Source organism: Podarcis erhardii, assembly GCF_964252035.2.
Source record: "Podarcis erhardii genome assembly, chromosome: 11".
Lineage (NCBI taxonomy): Eukaryota > Metazoa > Chordata > Lepidosauria > Squamata > Lacertidae > Podarcis > Podarcis erhardii.
In genome coordinates this window covers 38,899,347-38,922,636 of record NC_138501.1, presented here as the reverse complement: position 1 = coordinate 38,922,636, position 23,290 = coordinate 38,899,347, and the positions used below count along the sequence as shown (strand labels likewise).

The following is a 23,290-nucleotide window of genomic DNA, read 5'->3' as shown; positions in this document are numbered from 1 at the left end:
GAATTGTAGTCTCAAAACATCTGGAGGGCCGAGGTTGAGGAAGCCTAGTGTACGGTGAGGACGTCAAAGAGCTGCAGTTCCCAGCACTCTTGACGAACTGCAGTTCCCAGGATTCTCCATAACTGTTAATGTCAGATAACAGTGCTTTAAATGCATGATTTCCAGCTGCACTGGCTCCCGGTGGAGCACAGGGTCAGATTTAAGGTGCTGGTTTTGACCTATAAAGCCCTTCACGGCCTAGGACCCTCGTACCTACGGGACCGCCTCTCCCGGTATGCCCCATGGAGAACCTCAGGGTCCATAAATAGCAACACCCTAGTGGTCCCGAGCCCTAAGGAAGTTAGATTAGCCTCAACCAGAGCCAGGGCTTTCTCAACACTGGCTCCAGCCTGGTGGAATGCTCTGCCTCATGAGACCAGGGCCCTGCAGGATCTGATTTCTTTCCGCAGGGCCTGTAAGACAGAGTTGTTCCGCCTGGCCTTTGGCTTGGAGCCAATTTGATTCCCTCCCCCTCTTTCTTTTTCCTTTTTCCTTTCTCCTCCTGGACCAGTGATCTGACTCTGTATAAGGCAGTCAGTATGAGGTAGTTTCCTGTGTGGTGGGTTTTTCTTTTTTCTTTTAAAAAATGAAAGAAGCGTAGGAAAGTAAATTTAATCTAATTCATTTAAAATGCCTTCCTCCTGCTTTCCAAGGAAGCTAACATAATAATAATAATAATAATAATAATAATAATAATAATAATAAAAACAACAACAACAACAATGATATACCCCACCCATCTGGCTGGGTTTCCCCAGCCACTCTGGGTGGCTTCCAACAAAATATTAAAATACAGTAGTCCTTCAGATATTAAAAGCTTCCCTAAACAGGGCTGCCTTCAGATGTCTCCTAAAAGTCTGGTAGTTGTTTATGGGAGGTTGTTCCACAGGGTGGGCACCACTACAGATAAGGCCCTCCTCTGCCTGATTCCCTGTAACTTTGCTTCTCACAGTGAGGGAACTGCCAGAAGGGCCTCAGCGCTGGACCTCAGTTTCTGGGCTGAACAATGGGGGTGGAGACGCTCCTTCAGGTATACTGGACCAAGGCCGTTTAGGGCTTTTAGGGCCTAAACAGTGGTACATACAGTGGTACCTTGATTTACGAACTTAATCCGTTCCTGAAGTCCGTTCTTTAACTAAATCTGTTCTTAAACTGAGGTGTGCTTTCCCTCCCACTGCTGGTGCCCTTCCACCATTCGGATTCTGTTCGTAGACCGAGGTAAAGTTCGTAAACTGGAACACTACTTCCAGTTTTGCAGAGTTTGTAAACCGAATAGTTCGTAAACAGGACTGTTCGTAAACCGAGGTACCACTGTATGTGACTCAAACAAGAGGATAGGGATTGGCAAATTAGAGAATTTTGGTTTCTCTTTGTTTTTCATTTCCCCCACTCTTAATTTCTTCACATTTCCACATCAGTTTGTGATTTTTTTAAAAAAAGTTATCGTACCAGTTTATCAGTGTTATAGTGTGAATTTCTCCTGATATGCACACATTTGTTTGCATTTTTTTGCCTAATACACATTTTTGAAAATTATTTCCCCCTTATAGAATGCATTTTTGCATGCTATTTGCACTAATATGTGCACTTTTATGCAAGCTTTACCCTAGTGAGTATATATTTTCATAGACACTACTTGCCAAGAGAACTGCATTGCAAAATTCAGAGAAGTGCAAATTTCAAAGTATGGCTGTATATGTGTGAAGTGAATAGTCTCTCTCCTTGCATGAGGATAGCTCCATGGAGGTTCTGTTGAGCATCAAGTCTATGAACTGATTTTGCCTTTGCTCTACACATGTTCTGCACATGCCTCATATCTTATTGAAAAAGCTAGGCTGGAAATCTTTGAGAGCTTTCCCTAGGAAAAATTTATTGAGGCTATTTTTCATATCCATCTGCTTATAAAAGCCAAACATCTATGCCAGTCTGAATCCAGGCATAGGAGGTCTTGTTGGGAATAAAAGTTCTAACTAGAACATTCTGGAAATGTTATAAAATAACCTGTTAATCATGGGTTTGGTGCTAAGGTACAAAACGTTCTGCATATCAGAGCCAATAGGGAACTTTCACTCTCGACCCTCTGGTATTTTGATCTCAATTCCAGACAGCCAAATCTGGGTCATAAGCATGTGGGTTCCATTGTTCTGACTATACGACGGCCTCTGGAGAAATATGCAATTTTTAAATACCTATTTTGCAGGCAGGCATTCCTTCTTTGACTTATGGGAGGAGGAAAGATCAATCTCCAACACCTTAATTTTTTTAAAATTAACATTAAATATTTTGTGAATTTTAGATGTTTGGAGTTGAGACTGCCATCCTAATCACATTTACCTGGGAGTAAGCCTCCATGAACTGAGTAAGATTTACTTCTGAGAAGACATTGTCAGGATTGCGCTGTGACATAGGAAGTCAACAGGTGGGCATAAGTATGTTATGGATCAACGTCTAGCTTGGAAAACTGCAGCTTGATTAAATCAATCAATTAAATCATTTTTAAGAAGCCCAAAAGGCACACCTGATTTGTTGGGCAACAATATAAATTATTTTTAAAATAGAAGTATTTTTAGAAATTGCAAGCGGCAGGCATTGTCCCTTTTTTTGCAAACGGGGTGGGCTGATCTCAAATCCCACTTCTCAAATCCCACTGCTGCAGTCCTGCTTTCACATTACGTGATGTTACAACACAGTTGTGAGAGACATATCACGGCACGTTTGTTTGGCAAAAATGGTGAAAAGAAAACTGAACACACACCTGAGAGTTACTTAAAAGCTTTTGATTATTTCTTTTAAAAAATAATGCAGCTGGGCTTCAGTTTTATTTGAGATTTCATAACATGGCTTTCAAACTGAGTAGCTACTGAATGGCAGGTGTTTATTTTCATAGGCAGCAATGAAGTTTAAATAGCATAATATTTCAGGGGCTATTTAATCCAGGAAGCAAATATAAGCATTTATTGAAATAATTAACACCCAGCTTCTTAGGCGAAATGAGCTGATGAGAGAATTCTCTAGCTACTTGTTTGAGTCATGAGTGGAGCATTGCCCACTCAAGAGTGAAGAGGTAGTTTTACCTTGAAAGGACAGACAATAGCTCAGTGGTAGAACACATGATTGGCAGGTAGACGTTTCCAGGTTCTATCCCTGGCATCACCAGTTAAAGGGATCAAATAATAAGAATAAGAATAAGAATAAGAATAAGAATAATAAATCATTTATACCCCGCTCATACAGCTGGGTTGCCCCAGCCACCACAGGCGGCTTCTGACATGCATAAAAACATAATAAAACTTCCTGATACAGGGCTGCCTTCAGATGTCTTCTAAAAGCTATATTTATCTCCTTGGCATCTGATGGGGGGCGGCATTCCACAGGGAGGGCACCACTGCAGAGAAGGAAAATAGTTTGACCTGGTAGGAGGTGGCTTCATAGTTAGGGAAAGAGCCATAGCTCAGTGGAAGGGCCTATGTTTTGGATGCCAAAGGGCCCTGTTCCAATCCCTGGCATCAGCAAAGACTTCTGTAGTTTTGAGAGTTCCCTGGATTGACGTGTAAGCCACTCTCAGAATTGTAGCTCTGGGAGGGGAGCAGGATTCTCCTAACAACTCTCAGCACCCTTAACAAACTACAGCTTCCAGAAGTCTTTTGGGTAAGCTATGACAGTTTAAAGAGCTTTAGAATGTATGATGTGAAGTGATAAAGCAAGCTTCCTATAGTTCAGGAATCAGGCAGAGTGAATATGGAATATTGGAATCTGCCTTAAGCCATTGGTCCATGTAGCTCAGTAATGTCTACATTGACTGGCAGTGGCTCTCTATGGTGTCAGGTAGGGGGAATCTCCTGGTCTTACATTGAGATTGAATCTGGGATCTTCTTCATGCAAAGCAGTTGGCTCTACTACTGAGCTACGGTCCTGTATCATTTAGCATCTGGTACAACCTAGCAATGTTCATTACATTAAAGAGGCAATATGGTTAAAACAGTTGGGCATGAGAGAAGTAGAAGAAACCAATTGGGGATTCCAACAAATTATGGGGCTTGGCCAGACAGCCACAAATATCTATTTATGACATCTTCTTGGGCTGAGTTGTAGATCATCAGAAAATGATAGAGCTAATGATTCTAGAAAAGGGGAGGAGCTCTCAAACCACTATGTTTGAAACTATTTTAATGGTGTCTAAAAATAGAGCAAAAGGGTTGCTTTCTGAACTATAGGTAAAGGGTAAAGGGACCCCTGACCATTAGGTCCAGTCGTGACCAACTCTGGGGTTGTGGCGCTCATCTTGTTTTATTGGCCGAGGGAGCCAGCGTACAGCTTCCGGGTCATGTGGCCAGCATGACTAAGCCGCTTCTGGCGAAACAGAGCAGCGCACGGAAATGCCGTTTATCTTCCCGCCAGAGCAGTACCTATTTATCTACTTGCACTTTGATGTGCTTTCAAACTGCTAGGTTGGCAGGAGCAGGGACCGAGCAATGGGAGCTCACCCCATCGCGGGGATTCAAACCTCCAACCTTCTGATCGGCAAGTCCTAGGCTCTGTGGTTTAACCCACATACAGAGCATTAATAGACTGGGGAAATTTAATAGGGCTGCAAAGGGTTTGGAAAGAAGATTGAGGTGAGATGATAAGAGGATCAATATTGGATATTTATATATTTTTTAAACCAATATTTTTCAAACCTTGGGTCCCCAGATGTTTTGAGACCACAACTCCCAACTTCCCTGGCCATTGGTACATTGGCTTAGGATGATGGGAGCTGTAGTCCAACAATATCTGGAGACCAAAGGTTGAAGAAGAGTGGTCTAAAACTTCAGTAAACATGGCCTCAAATCAAATGCCATAATCTATGCCAAAACTTGTTCAGAGATTATATATTACTCTGATATATATATATATATATATATATATATATATATATATATATAATGTATATATATATGCAAAAAACCAACTGCTTCTGAAAACAAGTTAGCAGACTCTCTTTCAGCCCAATTCCAAAAACAGTCCTGCTCAGTACAATGGGACCAACGTAGGAACAGTATACAACAGATTAAATAAATAAAGGCAGAGAAACATACTTACCGAACCATAGACTTTTCCATTCTTATTCATGGCTAGATAATAGTTGCTGCTAATGGATTTAACTGCTACAACTCCAATTTCCACTGATGTTATCTCCAATATGCCTACAATCCAAGGAGAAAAGGAAAAGGAAAATGAGAATGGTTCAGGTCTAAGATTTGGAATCTCATCATTCAAGCAAGGAGAGAGAGGTGGGAGGGGGGAAAGGCGGATGTTTTGGATAACTATGATAAAGAGCTAGAATTAAAATGGATCTTTTCAAACCTCACTCAAATCCTGTTAATATCCAGAGCGACTGACAAACCCGCTTCAGAAACTTTCACGGCAAGAATATACACAAACGTTGTTTCAATTACCGTGTTTCCTTTCCTATTCCTCTATTTGAAACTTCATAAATATTGAAATAGCTCAACCCTTCTTAGTGTAGATTTTCACCGAAATTTATCAAAAGAGACATAGGAACCACAGCATTAAATTAAATCTATAGCATATGGCAATAGAGCGGCAGAGTCATCCCAAAACACAGAAACAGTGGTAAGCACTTTATTCCTTTTAGGACATTAAGATAAAACTAAATCTCCCAGCCATATAAAGCTGATACATCCACACTTGGCAAGCGTGTCTGACATTCTGGAGTATAGTTAGGCTAACTCTGATGCCACACATTGTCTCACTCAGTCAGATAACAGAAAAACCACTCCAGTCTGTTCATAATAAAATATGTTTAGCTTCCCTCACCCGCCTCCAACAACTATGGGCAGAGTTTCACAGGGATGGGCTGTGCGTACATGTCCAGCACTTCCAAATACACACTTAAAAAAAGCAGATTAGCTTTATTGGCCATATACACGCAAACACAAAATATATCAACACTAATCTACATACTTCTTTGGTCTTAGTAGCTGTCTGAAAACTTGCATATTCATTTATTTATAAAATGTTTATACCACTTGATACAATCAAAATCTCTAAATGCTGGTAACATTTTCTAAAAGAGATGCATGGGTACAGATTTCAAGAGACCTTTGTGCTGACCTAGACACTATGTGTGAATTAGGACAAGTACAGTGGCATGTCATATATGAGACCCTTCCTAAATCAGATTGTGCCCTTGAATCCATTTCAAAGCCAACTTTCCCATATAGTAAAGTCTTTTGTTAAGGGTGGAGGAAGGGCGGAGTGTGAATGTGAGAATGAAAATAAATACGACCAGTGCCGACTTCTCCAGTTAGAATCAAATGGAACTCAATCTTCAGAAAGGACTGGCTCCAAAAATGGACTCCAGAGCCACTGTTTGTTGGAAACGCTACAGTTATGTGGTTCAATGGTCATGGGGTATGGAGCCCATCACATGTTAAACGCCATACAGACAGACTGGTGCCGTCTGGTATCTGACTCACAGATGGCATGGCAGTCTCAAAAAGAACGGGGCAAAAAAAATTCTGTCCATTTTAATCTAGTTTTGTTAAATAGGAAGGAGAACATGGTCAGGCTGATTATGTGCACTCTGCTGCAATCCGCCGTTGGCAAATGGCAGGGCCGGCCTAGTTGTTTCCCACTGTCGCTTTAGCTGGCATCTTTTCCCTGTCGTGATTGATATGCTTTTGGTCCTTCACTTGTTAGACAGAAATGGGGAAGAACACAAGCTATTATTTCATAAGGACATGTTTGTTTGTTGTGGCTTCTGTTGCATTGCCAGGTTGGATTAATTCCTCACAGCATTAGCATTTTCAAGGAATTTTATTAGTTTATGCTCAAACGGTTTCAAAATTGAATTATATATTTTTATCATATTATAGTTGTAAGGATTGCAACACATTAAAACAAACTGCAGTTGGATCGACTAATAAAGTATCATTTTTCAAATGTTTGTGAAACTTCTGGGTGCTGTAGAGTGGGAAAGCAGATTGTTTAAATCTGAAACTGGCGAGTGTTGAGGACTGGAATGATCCAGCCATGTATTTTGCTTTGATACAGCCGCTTGGCTTGTGCAGCGCATTTTAATACAATATATCATAATGCAACACTTTTCTAGAAACACTTGGTCACATCCTCACATTTATCCTTTATAGCCTTATAGTTTTAGGTAACCTAGAAGAAGCTCATCAGAAGTGAAGTTATCACATTTACACTATATGCCACAGGAATGAAATGTGAATGTGTTCCACTATGCTTGTTTAAATCAAACCAGATATGATGCTGTCACAGTCTAGCTGCATCAGCAACACTGCAAACCCTTTATGGACTGGGTTCACAATTCCCCAGAGTAAACAAAAGGCAGAGTTTTAATGAACTATGAAAACAAATCCGCAGTAAACTGAAATCTGGGGTGGATGCAATCAGGACCAGCAATCTACCAAATCAGGAATGGAGAACCTGAAGGGCAGCGGATGTTGTTGGACTACAACTCCCAATCATCCCAAATCACTGACCAAGTTGACTGGGGCTAATGGGAGCTGAAATCCTACAACATCCAGAGGACCACAAGTTTCCCATCCCATTCCTGCTCTAAACCCATCTGCACCTGGCTAGTCCCCTGTACCTGCCCCTGTCTTCCTTTTCCAACTGTCCATTGACAAAATCCCTCCACACTCCCTTCAACTCTCTCCTCCTGCTTACCTTTAACACTCCAAGTTATCTCCACCCTGTTCTACTCCAAACACAAGCCCTGACCTTGGGGTTTCATTGCATCAACTGTGTTGGTTTGTGGTCTAGACCTGCAAGGTGCACACTATGTACTGTTAGGCTACACTGCATTTGTAGCTTAATTGGCAAAAAGTGAGAAGGATCAGGATTGTGGGCATTGTGGCTTCTGAGGCCAACTCTCAAAGAGTGGTAAAATTCAAAGGTTAGGTATCAGCATGGGAGAGCTGGACTCAAATCCCTCCCTATAACCTCGTAGGTTGCATTAGCTCGGTCAAAATTCTGGGGAGTAACAGGAAAAGGGTGTTGTGAAGGTGGTGGAGATAAAAGTAGAGTGAACAAAAGTGTGGTTCCATTTCCCCTATGTAATGTCAGACCTTTAACCAACAGGCATAACAAAGGCTTACAGAAAGTGGCAAACACTTTCTAACTTAGGAGTCATGCTTCAAAACTCTTAACTTACTCTCCTGAAGAGTGTTCACTCTTACTCTTACAGTCTTCACTGGTTCTTAGAACCTTGATGAGAATTTCTGGGCTTACATGAATGACGTCTATATGGCTCAACCTGACAATCGTTGATATTTTCTGTTCAGTTTCACAATACCACAACATACACGAAACCCTAAAGCCTCTAGAATCTGCAGCAGTTTGTCAAATCACTCAAGAACTCTTCCCGGAGAATTTGTAATTCTTCACTAAGGCAGACCTTACCTTAAACAGAACATCAGTATTCTTTCAAGAGATTATAAAACTTAGGATGCCAGACTAGTTGGATCCGCAAAGGAATCATCAGTCCATGTAGCATAATGCAGATACGACTCAAGAAAGAAAGAAAGATTCCAAGCAACAGTTGCCCTGGGACTGCAAACCAAAGAAAGGAAAGCTGTATTCATCAGCCAGAGCTGTACAGGCTGCTGCCCTGTGTATGTATGTGTAAATATTGGCTGCTGTTTTTTGTACTATTGCAACTTGTTGCAAGCCACCGTAAAAAGGCATTAGAATGACAGGATATAAATCATGAAAAGCAGCAAACAACTACATGCCTGACATGTCTGAGTATTTGAGCCATTTGCCTGCATGTTAAAGGAAAGTCAGGATCTGGGCCTTATCTTGTCAGTTTCCAAACCTGGAGGGCTGGATTGAAGAAGCATGTCTACAAAAGTACAAACTATAACAGAAAGCATGTGAGGACACTATTCTGTAAAAATGGAACATAAAAACACATCATTAGACTGCAGTAATGTTGTATAAGCTATGGGTTTGGAAGACAGATCTTAAATAGTTTCACAATTTCCCACAAAGTTCCTACTGATTTTTTTTAAGTTGTCAGTTTACTATTTCTTTAATAGGGCTGGAGATATTGATGCCTGAAGTAACGATATCCACTTAAAACTTTATTTCTCTTAGTAATAATGCTGCAAAGCAGGTGTGAGGAACTTCAGGGCTTCCAGATGATGTTGAAGTACAATGTCCATCAGCCTCAGCAATCACAGCCAATGGGTAGGGATTATGGGAGTTGTAGTACGGCAACATCTGGAGGGTCAAAGGTTTCTCCAAACCCACAATAAAAGTTCCTAAGTCCAAGCTACAGATGACATTTGTCCTTCAATTTTTCTTTCACAAATTGGCAGGGTGGGGATGACCTAATCCAGATCAGAACCCTGATGTGGGTGATAGGGGGCATTAACCCTTTGCCTCCCCTGTAGCCTCAATACCTTTGCCTTCCCCCAACCCAGCCAATGAAAATATCAGATGCAGGGGTGAACTTACCTCCTAAGTCATGGCCCTGATCCAGATTGCCATTTTATGAAAGAAAAAGCTTGCACTCAAGAGAAAACCACGCAATTAATGTCACTTATAGTTTGGTCCCAAATAGCTCATTGAAAATAGCACAAAATATCAGATGTACAAGGCATTTCTCCTTCTTGCCTCTCGGTAGATCCAGACCTCAGCTGTTCTACATATTATGCAGAATAAAATACTTGCCAGAGGTGATGAAATTCTGGGATCTACCATTTCAGGTTGCATGTGTGTCTGTCTGTCTTATTTTTTCATGTTTCCCTACATAAAAACACACTTCCTGCACACAATAAACTAGCAGATTGGACAGAGCGCTATGCTAAACCTGTCAGTCTGGTTTGTTAGCTGGCTACATATGGATAATTTTGTTGTTGAAGAAGAAGAATTAGGGACATAATTGAAAAGTGTGTGATGTAGTGGTATACCAAACCTTCTCCTACCATAGGATCTCCCATCTCATTCTGTGTAATTTATAAACTAGCTCTCAATGGGAATAATAGGACCCAATGTAAAATATTAAAAATACTGGCTGGAATTCAATGTAGCACAAAGTGCGGTATGCACACAGGGAACAAGGTCTCTGTGTGCAACAAGACTGCCTCCTTGCATGCACCATGTGGACCCCCTAAACCTGTTCAGTTCTGCCTTTCAGGGAGTGGGTAGTGCCGCTGTGTGAATGGACCTCATTTTGCTCATGCAGCAACTGACTTGAATCCCATGCATAGATGTTCAAAACAACACTGTGCTTGCTTAACCCAAACAACAAAATATTTGAAACGTTTCACTTCTGGAAAATATTCAAGCCAAGCGAAAGTAACAGTGCAGAGTACAAATCCAGGGGCGCTTGGGTTCAAACCCCCTTTCAGCCATGAATCTTAGTCACTAGATCTCTGTCCAGAATTCTTGCTTGCAGGGAGGTTTCTTAGAGCATTCCATTGGACTTGCCTTTAAAAAAACCCCAACACCTTTGTGAAAGGACTTTTCTGCACTTATCATTTATAGTGGTATAGCTGCTGGGATTTAAAAAAGATTCTCAAGATTTTCTGGCATGCTGCTGCACGATGTCACCATTATTCAGCTAATATTCAGGAATGACATACTACCCCCACCTCCACTTTTACTTTTTCTGTAAAAAAAATACAGCTTTTGTGAAAGATCTGTAAGGTCTGCTTAATATTTTAATTCACGTGGCATGTGTGCAAGCATCATCCCAGCTTCTGAGTGAAGGGGCTGGTGGGCGTATCATGGAAGACACTGCTTCCCTCTGACCGGTGCAAGCTGTGAGCTCAGTTCAGAGGAGAGATTTGGGAGATAAGAGACAGTAAGTCGAAGTGCTTCCCCATGACATCAGTCATTAGCAGCAGACAAAATGTCATTCCAATAAGCTAGTTCACCATAGCTGAGGTGTACGCAGAGTTTCCCTTCTAATGTACAAGATTAGAATTTGAGAATGCTAGGCATCATTCACACACACACACACACACACACACACACACACACACACACACATGCCCTCTTGCATGTTTTCATTCTCTGACATTTGCTGGCTGGAGGAATAAGGGGTGTGATCACAGCCTATTCATTTTTCTCAGTTTAGGAACAACTCGCTTCTAGTATGGAAATGAAAGCCATTTACTCGCTCTGTAATAACAGTGACATGTGACTAAAGGAACAGACCATCAGCAACCCAGTGCCAGACTGGGACCTTGTATGAGTACCCCTGCCCTGAATTTAACCTTTCAACTTTCACCTTAACATATTATCATCATTATTATCATTATTTACTGGGGTGTATGGGATGTTAGGGGAGGAGCAGTAGCTCTGGTAGGGGACACGTCATACTCCTTCTTCTTTTTTTTTTATTAAAATTTTTATTACATTTTCAATTTACAGAAAAAAGAAAAAAGAAAAAGAAAAAGCGATCCAACTTTCAAAATGCATTTTTACATTATTAACTGGACTTCCCCACATCTCCCTCACCCTGCGTTCCTTACAATAAACATATCAGCAAATTATTACCTTATTTCGTGTCTTATTTGTATCTTTCAAAATATTTTACTTCTAGATTTAAAGTACCTTTTTTCAAAGGTCATACTCCTTCTGAGGTAGTTTGCCCACTTTTGGTCCTACCCTGCACTCAGTTCTCACCTGTGGCTCCTAGAAACTGCCAGCATGCAACAGTGGCCACATCCTGGGAAATGGCTTCGACTGGCTGGCTTAACGAGGCAAGAGTAGTCAATTGTTCTCAAATCCTCAGTGACTTAGCAACTTCCCCTGCAGGCTCTGGTGGATGGAGAAGATGAGGCTAATAGTTGGTCCAATGGTCAAGAAGGCAGTTTCTGCATGCGCTGTAGAAAGTGAGAGGCAGGTGGGGCTCATCAGCCTAGGAAGGTAGCCCATTTAGGAGAAGGAAAACTCTGATCCTAAATGCTCTGCTGCCTTGCGGGATATCTTGAGAAGAAGAAAAGGCTAAGGAGTAAACCATATGCAAATCTAGAGTGGAATCTCTAAGAAGGTTGGGTGTTGCCTTGTAGGCCTCCTTTCAGCCACTCCTGCAGCCAAGCTGGTGCCAAACATATTACTCTGTTTTCCTTTGGACCACATCAGTGAGGCTGAGAAAGGGGGGAGGGTGTCTTGTCATCTGGGCAGCCCAGGACATCCATGCACACTGCCCAGGCTTGCACCCCAGGGAGATCACTTCAGTGCTGCTAACTCTACCCACAGAGGCACACTCCATTGTTTCTTGAGATATCTGGATGCCAACAATTTATTTACAGTACATCCCACCTTTTCTCCCCAGTCTGGGACTCAAGGGGGCTTGAGTCACCACAGGTATATTTATTATTTATATTCCACCTTTCCTCCAAAGAGCTCAAGGTGCTGTACATTGTGCCCTTCCTCCCAATTTTGTCTCCACAGCAACCCTGTGAGGTAAATTTGGCTGACAGACTGGCTCAAGATCACCTAGTAAACTTCATGGTTGAGTAGAGATATGAACCCTGATCTGCCATACCCTTGGCCAACACTCTACCTGCTACTCCACAGTGGCTCTCATGGTAGTTGTATGCATACAACGGGCTTATTCCTGTTGAATGTCCTAAGCTCCTTGGATGAAAGCTGAGATACAAATGTGGTAAATGAATACAGTGGTACGTTGGGTTACAGACTCTTCAGGTTACAGACGCTTCAGGTTACAGACTCCGCTAACCCAGAAATAGTACCTCGGGTTAAGAACTTTGCTTCAGGATGAGAACAGAAATCGTGTTCCGGCGGCGTGGCTCATTAGCTAAAGTGGTACCTCATGTTAAGAACAGTTTCAGGTTAAGAACGGACCTCCAGAACGAATTAAGTTCTTAACCCAAGGTACCACTGTAAATGATTCCAATGAACCTCCAATGCAAGGAAGTCTTATAACAACAAAGGTTACAGACTAACAAAACAGGATTTATTAAAAGAAAAGAAAAGAAAAGAAAAGAAAAGAAAAGAAAAGAAAAGAAAAGGGAATCCCAAAATGCTTTGTGCACATCAGAGGGGAATTCTACTCCCGATCATCACTGATTCTGTTCTTTTGGATCCCTGCTAACTGGGTGCTCCACCTTCTTAATTTTTCTACATCTGTGATGCTGCAACCAAGGAAGAAGGAGGGGGGAACGGACACATCTACTCAGGCTCTTGCCATTTGACCTGTGCAAGTGTGGTTGCATTAAGCTGGTGTTTCTGATTGATTTTAGTGATTGTGAAGGCTCACAATCTCTAAGGCTCTGAGGTCCCCAGGAAGGTTCAGATAATAAAAGCTGGAAACAACGGTTTTAATGATAAAAAGCATTTACCTCTGCTAGATGTGTAAAACAGAAGGCGACATCGACAACAAGTAAAAAAGCAATAAAACAATGTTACCGATTCTCGTCAGTAGTTGCTCAATTCATGTTTGCTCCCTGTGGAATTTTGGGAACACACACTTGTGGTCTCTATAATTGTTTTAAGACAGATAGCACACTGAGGGTTTTCTTTTGCAGTCGGAACTCTGTAAACTGCAACAATTATGGTAAATCCCACTTGACCACATCCACTGTAAAAGCATGGTTCTCAGTGCCCGAATCATTCCCAACTCATTATAATTAGAAACATTCCAAATATCAACATGAGATATGCCCTGTGGACATTACATGTGCTCACTTTATAGGTCCCTGAAGTCTGAAGCATGTCCCCAGAGGAGCCAAATATACTTACCTTAAAATCAACTGCCCTTTTATAGTTAAAGCAAGTACTCATTACACAAAATGACAAGGGAGAGAAAGAATGGCTGGTCATCTTGCCCCACAAAGGGGAATCATTAGCAAGAGCCCTGTGTGGTTGTGAGCATTGTTTCCTAACTTCTTTGCGCTCACATTTTTTCAAAAAATATTGACAAGCAAACTGAATGCATTTGGAAAAAAATCACAGGCAACTGTGGAAAGAGTCAAAGGCTGGTGATGAAACAGCAATTTGCTAAAACAGCAAATTACTACATAGGCTAGTACTACTGGTCTATCGACTGAATTTTCAGGAAATCTACATACTATAGCATTCAAGGAAGATCAGTTCCCAGATCCAGGAACAATTTGTTCATGGGTGGCACCAGGACTCTGGGAGTCCTTTGGCAAGAGTCCCTCAACTGGAAGTGGGGGATTCAGAAAGAGCTTTACAGGTCCTTGGTAGGTCCACACAAACACCCCCAGTCCACCTAGGTCCTTTCTCCTAGTACATCCTATTCTCAGTGGCATTCAAAAAGAACCACAGTTTCAGGACCTCTCCAGTCCTGCTTAGTATCCAGCTTCTTAACCCAAGACTGATTATGTGATTGGCCGTGCTGGCTGTGGCTTCAGCTTCTGGAAAGTACCACGTTGATGAATCCTGATCTCTATAAAACAAAGTGTCACACTGCATTTTAATAATTTTGTCTGACAGGCAGAAGTAATTAAAATGCATTTGCTATTTTTCTCCTTACTAATAGGAGAGGATGCCCTTCCAAAATCATGAGTGCTTGGAGGATGCTATTCAGCAGATCCTACATTTATACATGACAAGAAAGGGAACCAAGTTCACATAAATAAATCCAGTTTTGTGTGGTGTCATTCCCCCCCCCCCCTGCTAAAAAAAAGAGAAAACCAACAACTATCAACTGTGGGTAAAATAAATGTTCTCTTGGAATATTTCTGAAAGCATTAACCATTTTTCAACTTTTCAGTAGATGCAATTCACATTATTAACAGTTTGTTTTCATAGGTGGTCCCACTTCCTAATTTAAACCAATATTTGAAAATGTTACAGAGCCCACGGGAAAATGGTTATGCATTCATGATTTGAATACTGGTGAAACGTGCAAATAACTGGTTTCATTTTTAGTTCAGTTCCCATTTCAGATATTTGCAAAATTGGGAGTGCATTAGATATTATGGAACAGACTTTCTGCTTCACAGCATCAATTGAATATCATCAGGTTATGACATGAGCTTGGAAACTTGTCCTAAAATGAAACAAGAATTGCCCTTTGTGCCCCAGGGAGGTCACTTTGGCACTGCTAACACAGCAGTTTGACTTCACCCCTGAAGGAACACTCTATTGTCTCTTGAGACAGATGGATGCCAACAACTTCATTAAAGGAAATTTAGAACTTACCCACAGAAGGGAGGATGATTGATCAGAGTGCCTGTTTAGTTTAATATTGGAAAGAAAACACAGTGTTTGTCTGGCATGTAGCAAAAGATACACTTGTTTCCAACAGGAACATGCACAGGGTCACCCAGTAGTTATGGCAATAAGTGACTTTTGACTTCTAAAGAGTCATAGTTACGCCCACCAGTTTGCCCAGTGAGGATTGCAAGAGTGTGGAGAAATTTATTCACAGCTATACTTAATGCTCAGCTAGATCAGGGAGAGTAGCCCTCCAGATGTTGTTAGACTCCAAATCCCATCAGCCATAACCAGAGAAGCCAATGGTCAGGGATGATGGGAGCTGCAGTCTTGGAACATATGGAGGACTAGAGGTTAGAGGCCGCCCAACCCTGCTCTAGAGACTCCAGACTTTGCATGTGAGGATATTCCGAAAGCACTGTGTTCTTCTGTTTGTTGGCTTTTGGTAGCTGAGGTTAAGCTAGTATTCAATATATGTGTTAAGTATTACTCTCTCCCTTGCAAGTGGCTTGCTTTGTAGTTTTTAAATGCATCGTTAGCTTTTGGGTATGAAGCAAGAGAGAGCTTCAAAAGCAAATAAGAAACAGAACCAACGATACTTGTCGGATATATTTGTTGTGTTCGCCTTCACAGCGGGAAAGCAGCAAGAGCGTATTCTGGGCCCAAAATTAGATGCACCTTTTTCTCCACAGTGTTGCCGTGTACTCTTCGCAGTCACTCTCATGGGTGGGCTCATTTGAGTAAGCAAGTGAATATTTCTTAAGTGACTCGGTCCAGTAACGTTAGTCATTCCATGCTGGAATGACTGTCAGATGAAGAAGAATGAGCGCTGCTTCCAGCTGAAACAAATCGACAAATCTGCCTTGGTTTACTTTTTAACTAATTCTCCATGCCATGTTTGGTACTTCTTGTTTGCTTTCTTCAGCAATAAGTACTAAGAGCTGCCACTGCATTAGGGCAAGTAAGATCAGACCATGTTAAATTAGGCAGCCAGTAGCTTTGCCACCTCATGAATTCATGGGTCATGAATAACACAAGGGCACATCTGCACTGCAACTGGTATATATTGTCACAGCCTCCCCACAGTGCAATAAGCCTAGGAATTATAGTCTGGTGAGGATGCTGAGAATTCTCTCTTGAAGGTCCCCAACTCCTTCACAGAACTACTTTCCTTGGTTTAGCAGTAGCCAGCCCTTTTATGGTGTATGCTGGGAAGTGTCCCATAATGCTAGTCAAAAGCAGAAGAATGCGCCATCTAGTCTGACCTGCTGGGAGACCGAGGGCCCCATTCCTGCCTCTCTCCACCTGGCCCAGGGTGGGTCCTGACAGGCTTCATAAGAACTGCTACTTCTGCTGCTGCTGCCCAGCAAGGACTGGGGTATTTTGGGGGAGGTTTTGTCGGGAGTTTTTGCTGTTATTGAAATTAATTTTTTGTATCTTTATTTTTATGTGGAAATTGTTCAGTTTGGTTATGTAGTTTTTGATGTGTTTTATTTATTTTTATTACTACTTTGCAACCATGTAAATCTTTTCATATTGTAAGCCGCCTTGAGCATTGTTTTAACTGTGGAAAGGTTGCATACAAATAAAATGATGATGATGATGATGATGATCTAGTGTACAGTATTGCATGTATGCAGCCCCAAACTGCCTAGGTGCGCTCCAAGTCTTCTGAGCCAAGAATCAGCACAGAATGGGACAGCCAGTTCCCAGGTGTGTGGTTCTTATTCAGATGTGACACATACTCCTTCCATGTATCACACATGCTGCACTCATACCACAAGTTGGGCATCATCCATGCTTTGTTCCTTATCGCCAGCTCGGAGTCTGAGAGTTAAACAAGATGGAAAGTGATTTACATCTAGAGACATGTCCCCCGCAATCCACTTACGGATTTTTGAATTTTTCTTATGGAGCAACATTCACAAATGGTTCCAACTTTCAATTGTTCTCCTCCCTTTTTATCAGCTCACTTAAAACCCCTAAGGATTGCAAACATAAACATGCCTAACCCCAATGTATATTTTATTTGCATCACTGGCTGTAAAATTCCTGAAGCCCTCTCTATGAACCATTTGGTCGGTGGGCTAGCCCAACTTAATGGTAATCCAATTAGGAGTCTGACCAGAAACCCCCTTCCCCTCCCTTCCCTTCGGAGCAACTGGGTGACAAGCACCACTGATAAAGCAGCTGTTGTGTTAAGAAGTCAAAAGACAGGCACAGGTTTGAGAGGGTGCAGGTTCCCTGTAGCAGAGCTACTTCAGGGAGGGCTTCTTATCAGTTCTCTTAGATCGCTACATACTTAGTCAAAACTATGTTATCTTACCAGATGGTCACCTACCAGTTAAATATTTCAGGAGCTCAAGGCAACGCTAAAAACTGAGGCCTTTGGGTTATTGGAACTTGCATTATTAATCCTCCGGCTGTGCCCCACTTAAAAGTTAATGATGCAAAATCATTCCAGTCCTCTGAATCACTTTTAGTGTATCCTTTGCCTATTGCTGCCTGTTGCTGCAAGACAGCCGTCTTTGCTGTCTTCTTTCCCTTGACCCACACAAGGCGCAGATCTCTCCTCTCTCCTTAAATTAGATCTCTCCTTAAATTAGATTGTGTTCTAGCATTTACAAGGCCTGGATAACTCACTATTGCCCAATTTGCTGTCACTTTCGCAAAATGAAGTCAGCCCACTACTCTCTTTTGCCTCTCTCTGTACAAATTCATCTGCTTGACTGACTGGTCATAAAAAAAGGTGATCAGAAATGAAACCATTTAGAAATAACTGAACTGAAACACTCCATTTTTGATGAGATGGGTTTTCATCCCCTAGTTGCACTGTCAATATCTTCTTGAAACTGCTAGGAAGTGCGGCTGTATGAGAAGGACTGTAGCTCAGTGGTACAGCACCTGCTTTGCACACAGAAGGCCCCATATTCAATTCCTAGGATCTCCAGCTAGAGCTGGAAAACTTGGCGAACCACTGTCAGTTAGTGTAGATAATATGAAGCAAGATGGAGCAACAGCCTGACTCAGTGTAAGGCAGGTAGCTTCCTAGGGTCTTATGTCTTGGGGGAAGGGCTGCAGCTCAATGGCTGTTAGGCTTCAGGGAATCAGCTTCCTCCCCGCTTTGGCAGTAGATAAGCAGAACAAAGGGAAAGGAGTCTTCTTACCAGTTAGAAACTTTAATGATCACAGCAAGAAAACAAAGAATCTATTCAAAGGAATGAAGGTGCTCCCAATTAAGGGTTCCACCCGCTTCCTCCCTAGTCACCCACATCACTACCGCGTCTTGTAACCTGATCTCGTAACCACTGCGCTTTCTGTGCTGCCACCTTAGCTGCTCTTTGACCTTGGGCTGAGCAGATGAACACTTTCCAGAGACTTAGTGCTCCTAGTGCTTCTCCTAGCTGTTCCCCATCCAGCATTTCCCAGCTTCTGCCTTCTGAACTATGTCCCTCTGCAAACCGCTGTTCCAAATCTATACTGTCCTCCTGCTCCTGGGAAGATTCAGGATCCTGATCAGGAGCAGGGGGAGGCTCCCACCATTCCTCCTCACTGCAGCCCTCCTCAGCATGGTCCATGATAGTGGCAGAGCTTCTGCTTTGCTGGCCGAATGTCCCAGAATCTCCAGGTAGGCCTGCAAGAGAACCATTTCTGAAATCCTGGAAAGTCTCTGCCTGTCACTGCAGACAACACTGAGTTAGATGCACCAATGCTGTGACTCAGTATAAGGCAGCTTCCTTTATTCGGACAGGACACGCCTTCCAATAAAGTAAATATCCTCTATCTCAATCAGAATAAGAGCGTAATGAATTTCTACGGGTCATGGAGACATAGTGGACTTGGCTGTAGTTTTTATTGACTTCCTCTTCACCTTTGATGAGATCTCTGCACCCCAATGGCAACTTGCTGTGGTTCAAAAAAACTGCTCGTTGCTACGCTTTGGTTAACAAGGTGCCTTTCCACGCTCCCTATGCAATTGTAATAAAAACAACCCAAGACCGCTGACTCTCGGACACATATGTAAACAATTGCGCACTATACTGCATGCACCTGACATATGTCTTTCTCAGTATTTTCATCTTTTATACCCAACCGCTTGTCTGGATCATGTGGCTTGTCTCCCCGGAGCAAATGCTTTAACATTCACTCTGATGTAATAACAATAAGTACCATTTCCCTAAACATTCTTTCAACACCTCATTAAAACAAAACAAAACAAAAAAACCAGAACCAAAAGCAGGACGGCAAAGTTTCAAGTCTTGCTGGGAAATCTGGAAGGCCTGTCTGAAGAGCACAATTGTTTTGTGCCCCCTCCAGATCTCATTATGCACCAGTCTACTTCTGTATCACTTTACCAGCTTGCTTTCCAATAGCCTCAGATGATAGGCAGTCATTGCGTTCTGTGCAGTGGACCTCATGGTCTGATTGCGCAAGCCTGTTGCCCCATGTCTCGGCTAGCCACAATAATTCTACTTCCTCCTTTCAGAAATAAGGTGAAGACCCTCTTCCTAATACAGAACCTTTTCACACAGATTTCAAGCATTTACATGGAAAACAAAGCCCAGTTCTATCCACGCTTACTTTGAGTATCATAGAACTTAAGCATGAACTTAATTTAGCTTAGCCTCAGTGAAAAAGTGTAATCCAATGTGCTTTACCAAATGTAAAAGGTAAAGGTAAAGGGACCCCTGACCATTAGGTCCAGTCATGACCGACTCTGGGGTTGTGGTGCTCATCTCGCTTTATTGGTCGAGGGAGCCGGCATACAGCTTCCGGGTCATGTGGCCAGCATGACTAAGCCACTTCTGGCGAACCAGAGCAGCACACGGAAACGCCATTTACCTTCCCGCCGGAGTGGTCCCTATTTATCTACTTACACTTTGACGTGCTTTCGAACTGCTAGGTTGGCAGGAGTAGGGACCGAGCAATGGGAGCTCACCCTGTCATGGGGATTCGAACCGCCGACCTTCTGATCAGCAAGTCCTAGGCTCTGTGGTTTAACCCACAGCGCCACCCGCGTACCTTTACCAAATGTAGCTCTCCCCCAAGTCTGCTTTTCTTTCAGCAGTCAGAAGCAGTAATGCTTCTGAATACCAGTTGCTGAAAACTGCAGGAGAAGAGACTGCTCTTGTGTTTGGGTCCTGCCTTGAGGGTTTCCCAGAGGCATCTGGTCGGCTATGGAGAGAACAGGATGCTGGACCAGATGGGCTTTGAGCCTGATCCAGAAGATTTCTTCTTCTGTTCATTATCAACTATGATGGGACACTGCCATACTGGAATCTCTGAGTCAAAGTATCTCCACTGAATACTTCAGAGTAAACATTATCTTCTTGGATATAGAAGTGAGTGGTTTCACCCCAAGTCACTTTAAATCCATTTCAGCGCAAGATCCCTATTATGTCAACACTATGATTTGGAGAATATGATTTGTACAGAACGTATTTGGCTCTCTAGCAAATTTAGGGTGAACAATATGTTTTCTGCTGAAAGTCCCTGGCTAATGCCACGGGGACATTTTCCGTTCCAAACTCAAGTTTTGTTTACTTATTTAGGTTTTTAGCCTGCTGTATGCTAGGAGGCTCTACAGAAGTTGTTGGAACAGAACTGATAAAGTCCAACTGCACACAATGAACCAGACTTCTAATTTCAAACTTTAAAAACATTTCTGTATGTGTGGTTTCATAGTGTTTCTGCCATTCTGGTGAAAGGTGGTAAAAAAAGCCATTTTAAATATATATTAATGGGGGGTGGGTGCCTGGTTGGCACTGACCTGTGACAGGTCCTTTTCAGTGATGGCTCCCTATTCGTGGAACTTTCTTTATGGTAAAATGTTTCTGTCTCCCACATTACTGACTTTCAGGAGGAAAATCAAAACATTCCTGTTTACTCAGGCTATTGATGGCTGAAAACTACAGTTCCCGGCAACCCTGGAAACATCAGTTGAGAAAATATTTGAAATTGTTTTTAGAATGCTTTAAAAAAAGTTGCACGGATGTATTTGCTGCCCTGGGCTCCTTCAGAAGCAAGAGCAGGATATAAATTAAATAAATAATACATGCACAGGAAACTTGTTTACTGCAAGCAAAATTGTCCGCATTCACAAATCTTTGCCATCCAGTTGAAAACAAGCCTTTTGTTTGTCCTCTACTATATACCTTAATTTTTTAGATACTTTTCCCAGCAATAGCTATTGTTCAGAATTGACTGGGTTCTGGCTGGCCCTCTGAGTTCAGTGGAATTTACTTCTAGGTAAGCTTGATTAGGACTGGATCATTTGGACATTTATTGAAAGATGCTGAGCTGAGCATATTCCAGAATCACACAGATCACAGAAGTTAATAGGGTCTTTGCAAGCCACTTTAGTGAGAGGAAGGAAAGGCCCTAAATCCAATAATATATGTGCATAGTTTAGCTCTCCCAAGACATCTTAGCTTGGACAAGAGACTGGTTAAGGGGGCGCTATAAACTATGCAGACTGTGACAGCTGGTTCCTACATGTGGATTATGTTACCATGCACACAATCTTGAACCTTTCATCTCAAGCCATTGCAAAGGTGAAAGCTTGTCGGGGCTCATTCTTTAATTAAGCCTGACTTAAAATTCACCTAAGTTAGACTAACATAGATAGGAAGTCAGGTTCTGTTAGGTGTGCCACCTTTCACTTTACCACACATCTGGGAAATATTCAGTTCAAGATCATAACCTTGAAGTTTGGCATTAACTGCCTAAAACGAACAAAACATTAAGATATCACCAACAACTTGCCTTTGACTGGGAAAATTAGAAGCATATTTAGGATGTAAACACTGGTGTGCCACTAATATTGCTGGTAATGATTAAAGGCTGTGAACTTTTATTATAGGAGAGTAAAGCAAAGCTGACATTCTTCGTTTCTTTCTTTTTGTTAAAGCATGATAAGGAAATCCCAAAAGTGTGGGGGCGGGGGCATGAGAATGAAATGCTCATGGGGGGGTGCAGTTATGAGTAGTTCTTGAACAGAAGGGCATTAAAAAAGAAAAAAAGATTGCAGTCATAAAAAATCAGTGAAAGTGGAGTGGCGTAACCAATCTGTGGTGGTGGGGGAAAAAAGAAATGGAAGAAAAAAAGACTTAGGTTTATAGAATTACAAAAGTTGATAAAATTATACTTGACCTGGTTCACATATTAGGCTAAGCCAAACTTTGGCTTAGTCTTAACAAGGAACATGCAGGTTTCTGGAGCATAGGATTGTGATTGTGGCTAATATCTCTTTGGTCCTCCTCCTGCTGCTGTACCACCTGTGGCTAAGTCATGAGTTGGCTTTGTGTCACATCTGAACCCAGGCTCATGGTTTATCTTGCTCCAGAAAAACCCCACAAGCTGTAGCCAAGGTTTGCTGCTGGTTTACCGCTCCTGGTTTGTCTGTGGGAGAAAAACCACAAGCCTGGGTTCTTCTGACATAATGCTAAGCCAAAACCATGGAATAGCTTGGGGTACTGTGACAGCAGCATGACTGTGTGAGAAGTGCAGCACCTGTGATCTGCGCTCTGCCATGTTCACTCCTTCCTGCTAAGCCATGGTTTGTGAACTGCGAGAAAAGACATGCACTCACACACCGCTTTCTGTCCTCCCCATTGAGACAAGCAAGAAGAGTGATCAGAGTGCAAGGAATGAGTCAACAAAGGCACCATTAAAGGAGTGTGGCCTGGCGAGAGCCCCAAAGGCCCAGAAGGAGAGGCTACAATTCCCAGAGTGGTTTAATAATCAACCCTTCTTCCCAGGGAAGTCTGGGCATTGCCACTCTGTGAGGGGGATAGGATCCTTTGTGGGAAATCACAACTGCTTAGAGCAGTCTGATACCTACGGCTTTAAATGTACGGTGCAGATGGGACCTTAGCTAGGTCCATTAATTTCAATGAGTCTGCTTTGAGTAAAACCTAGTTGAATACCACCCTTTGTTTTATTCTAAACCCAGTGCTCTTCATACAGCCAGCACAATGGTGACATTTTAAAGTAGCCGTCAAGCAGCAGTTCTTTTCAGAGACTGGATGCCCTTACGTACCCTGGTCTTGGA

At 42.3% G+C, this 23,290-nt stretch overlaps 1 protein-coding gene across 1 annotated transcript in view; it reads right to left on the bottom strand.

The window, feature by feature from the left end:
* FGF10 (fibroblast growth factor 10) overlaps positions 1-23,290 on the bottom strand; it is a 91,684-nt gene that overhangs the window by 5,847 nt on the left and 62,547 nt on the right. Inside the window, exon 2 of the mRNA XM_081881704.1 lies at positions 5,122-5,225. Within this exon, the coding sequence (XP_081737830.1) occupies positions 5,122-5,225 (104 nt within the window). The remainder of the gene's footprint in view (positions 1-5,121; positions 5,226-23,290) is intronic.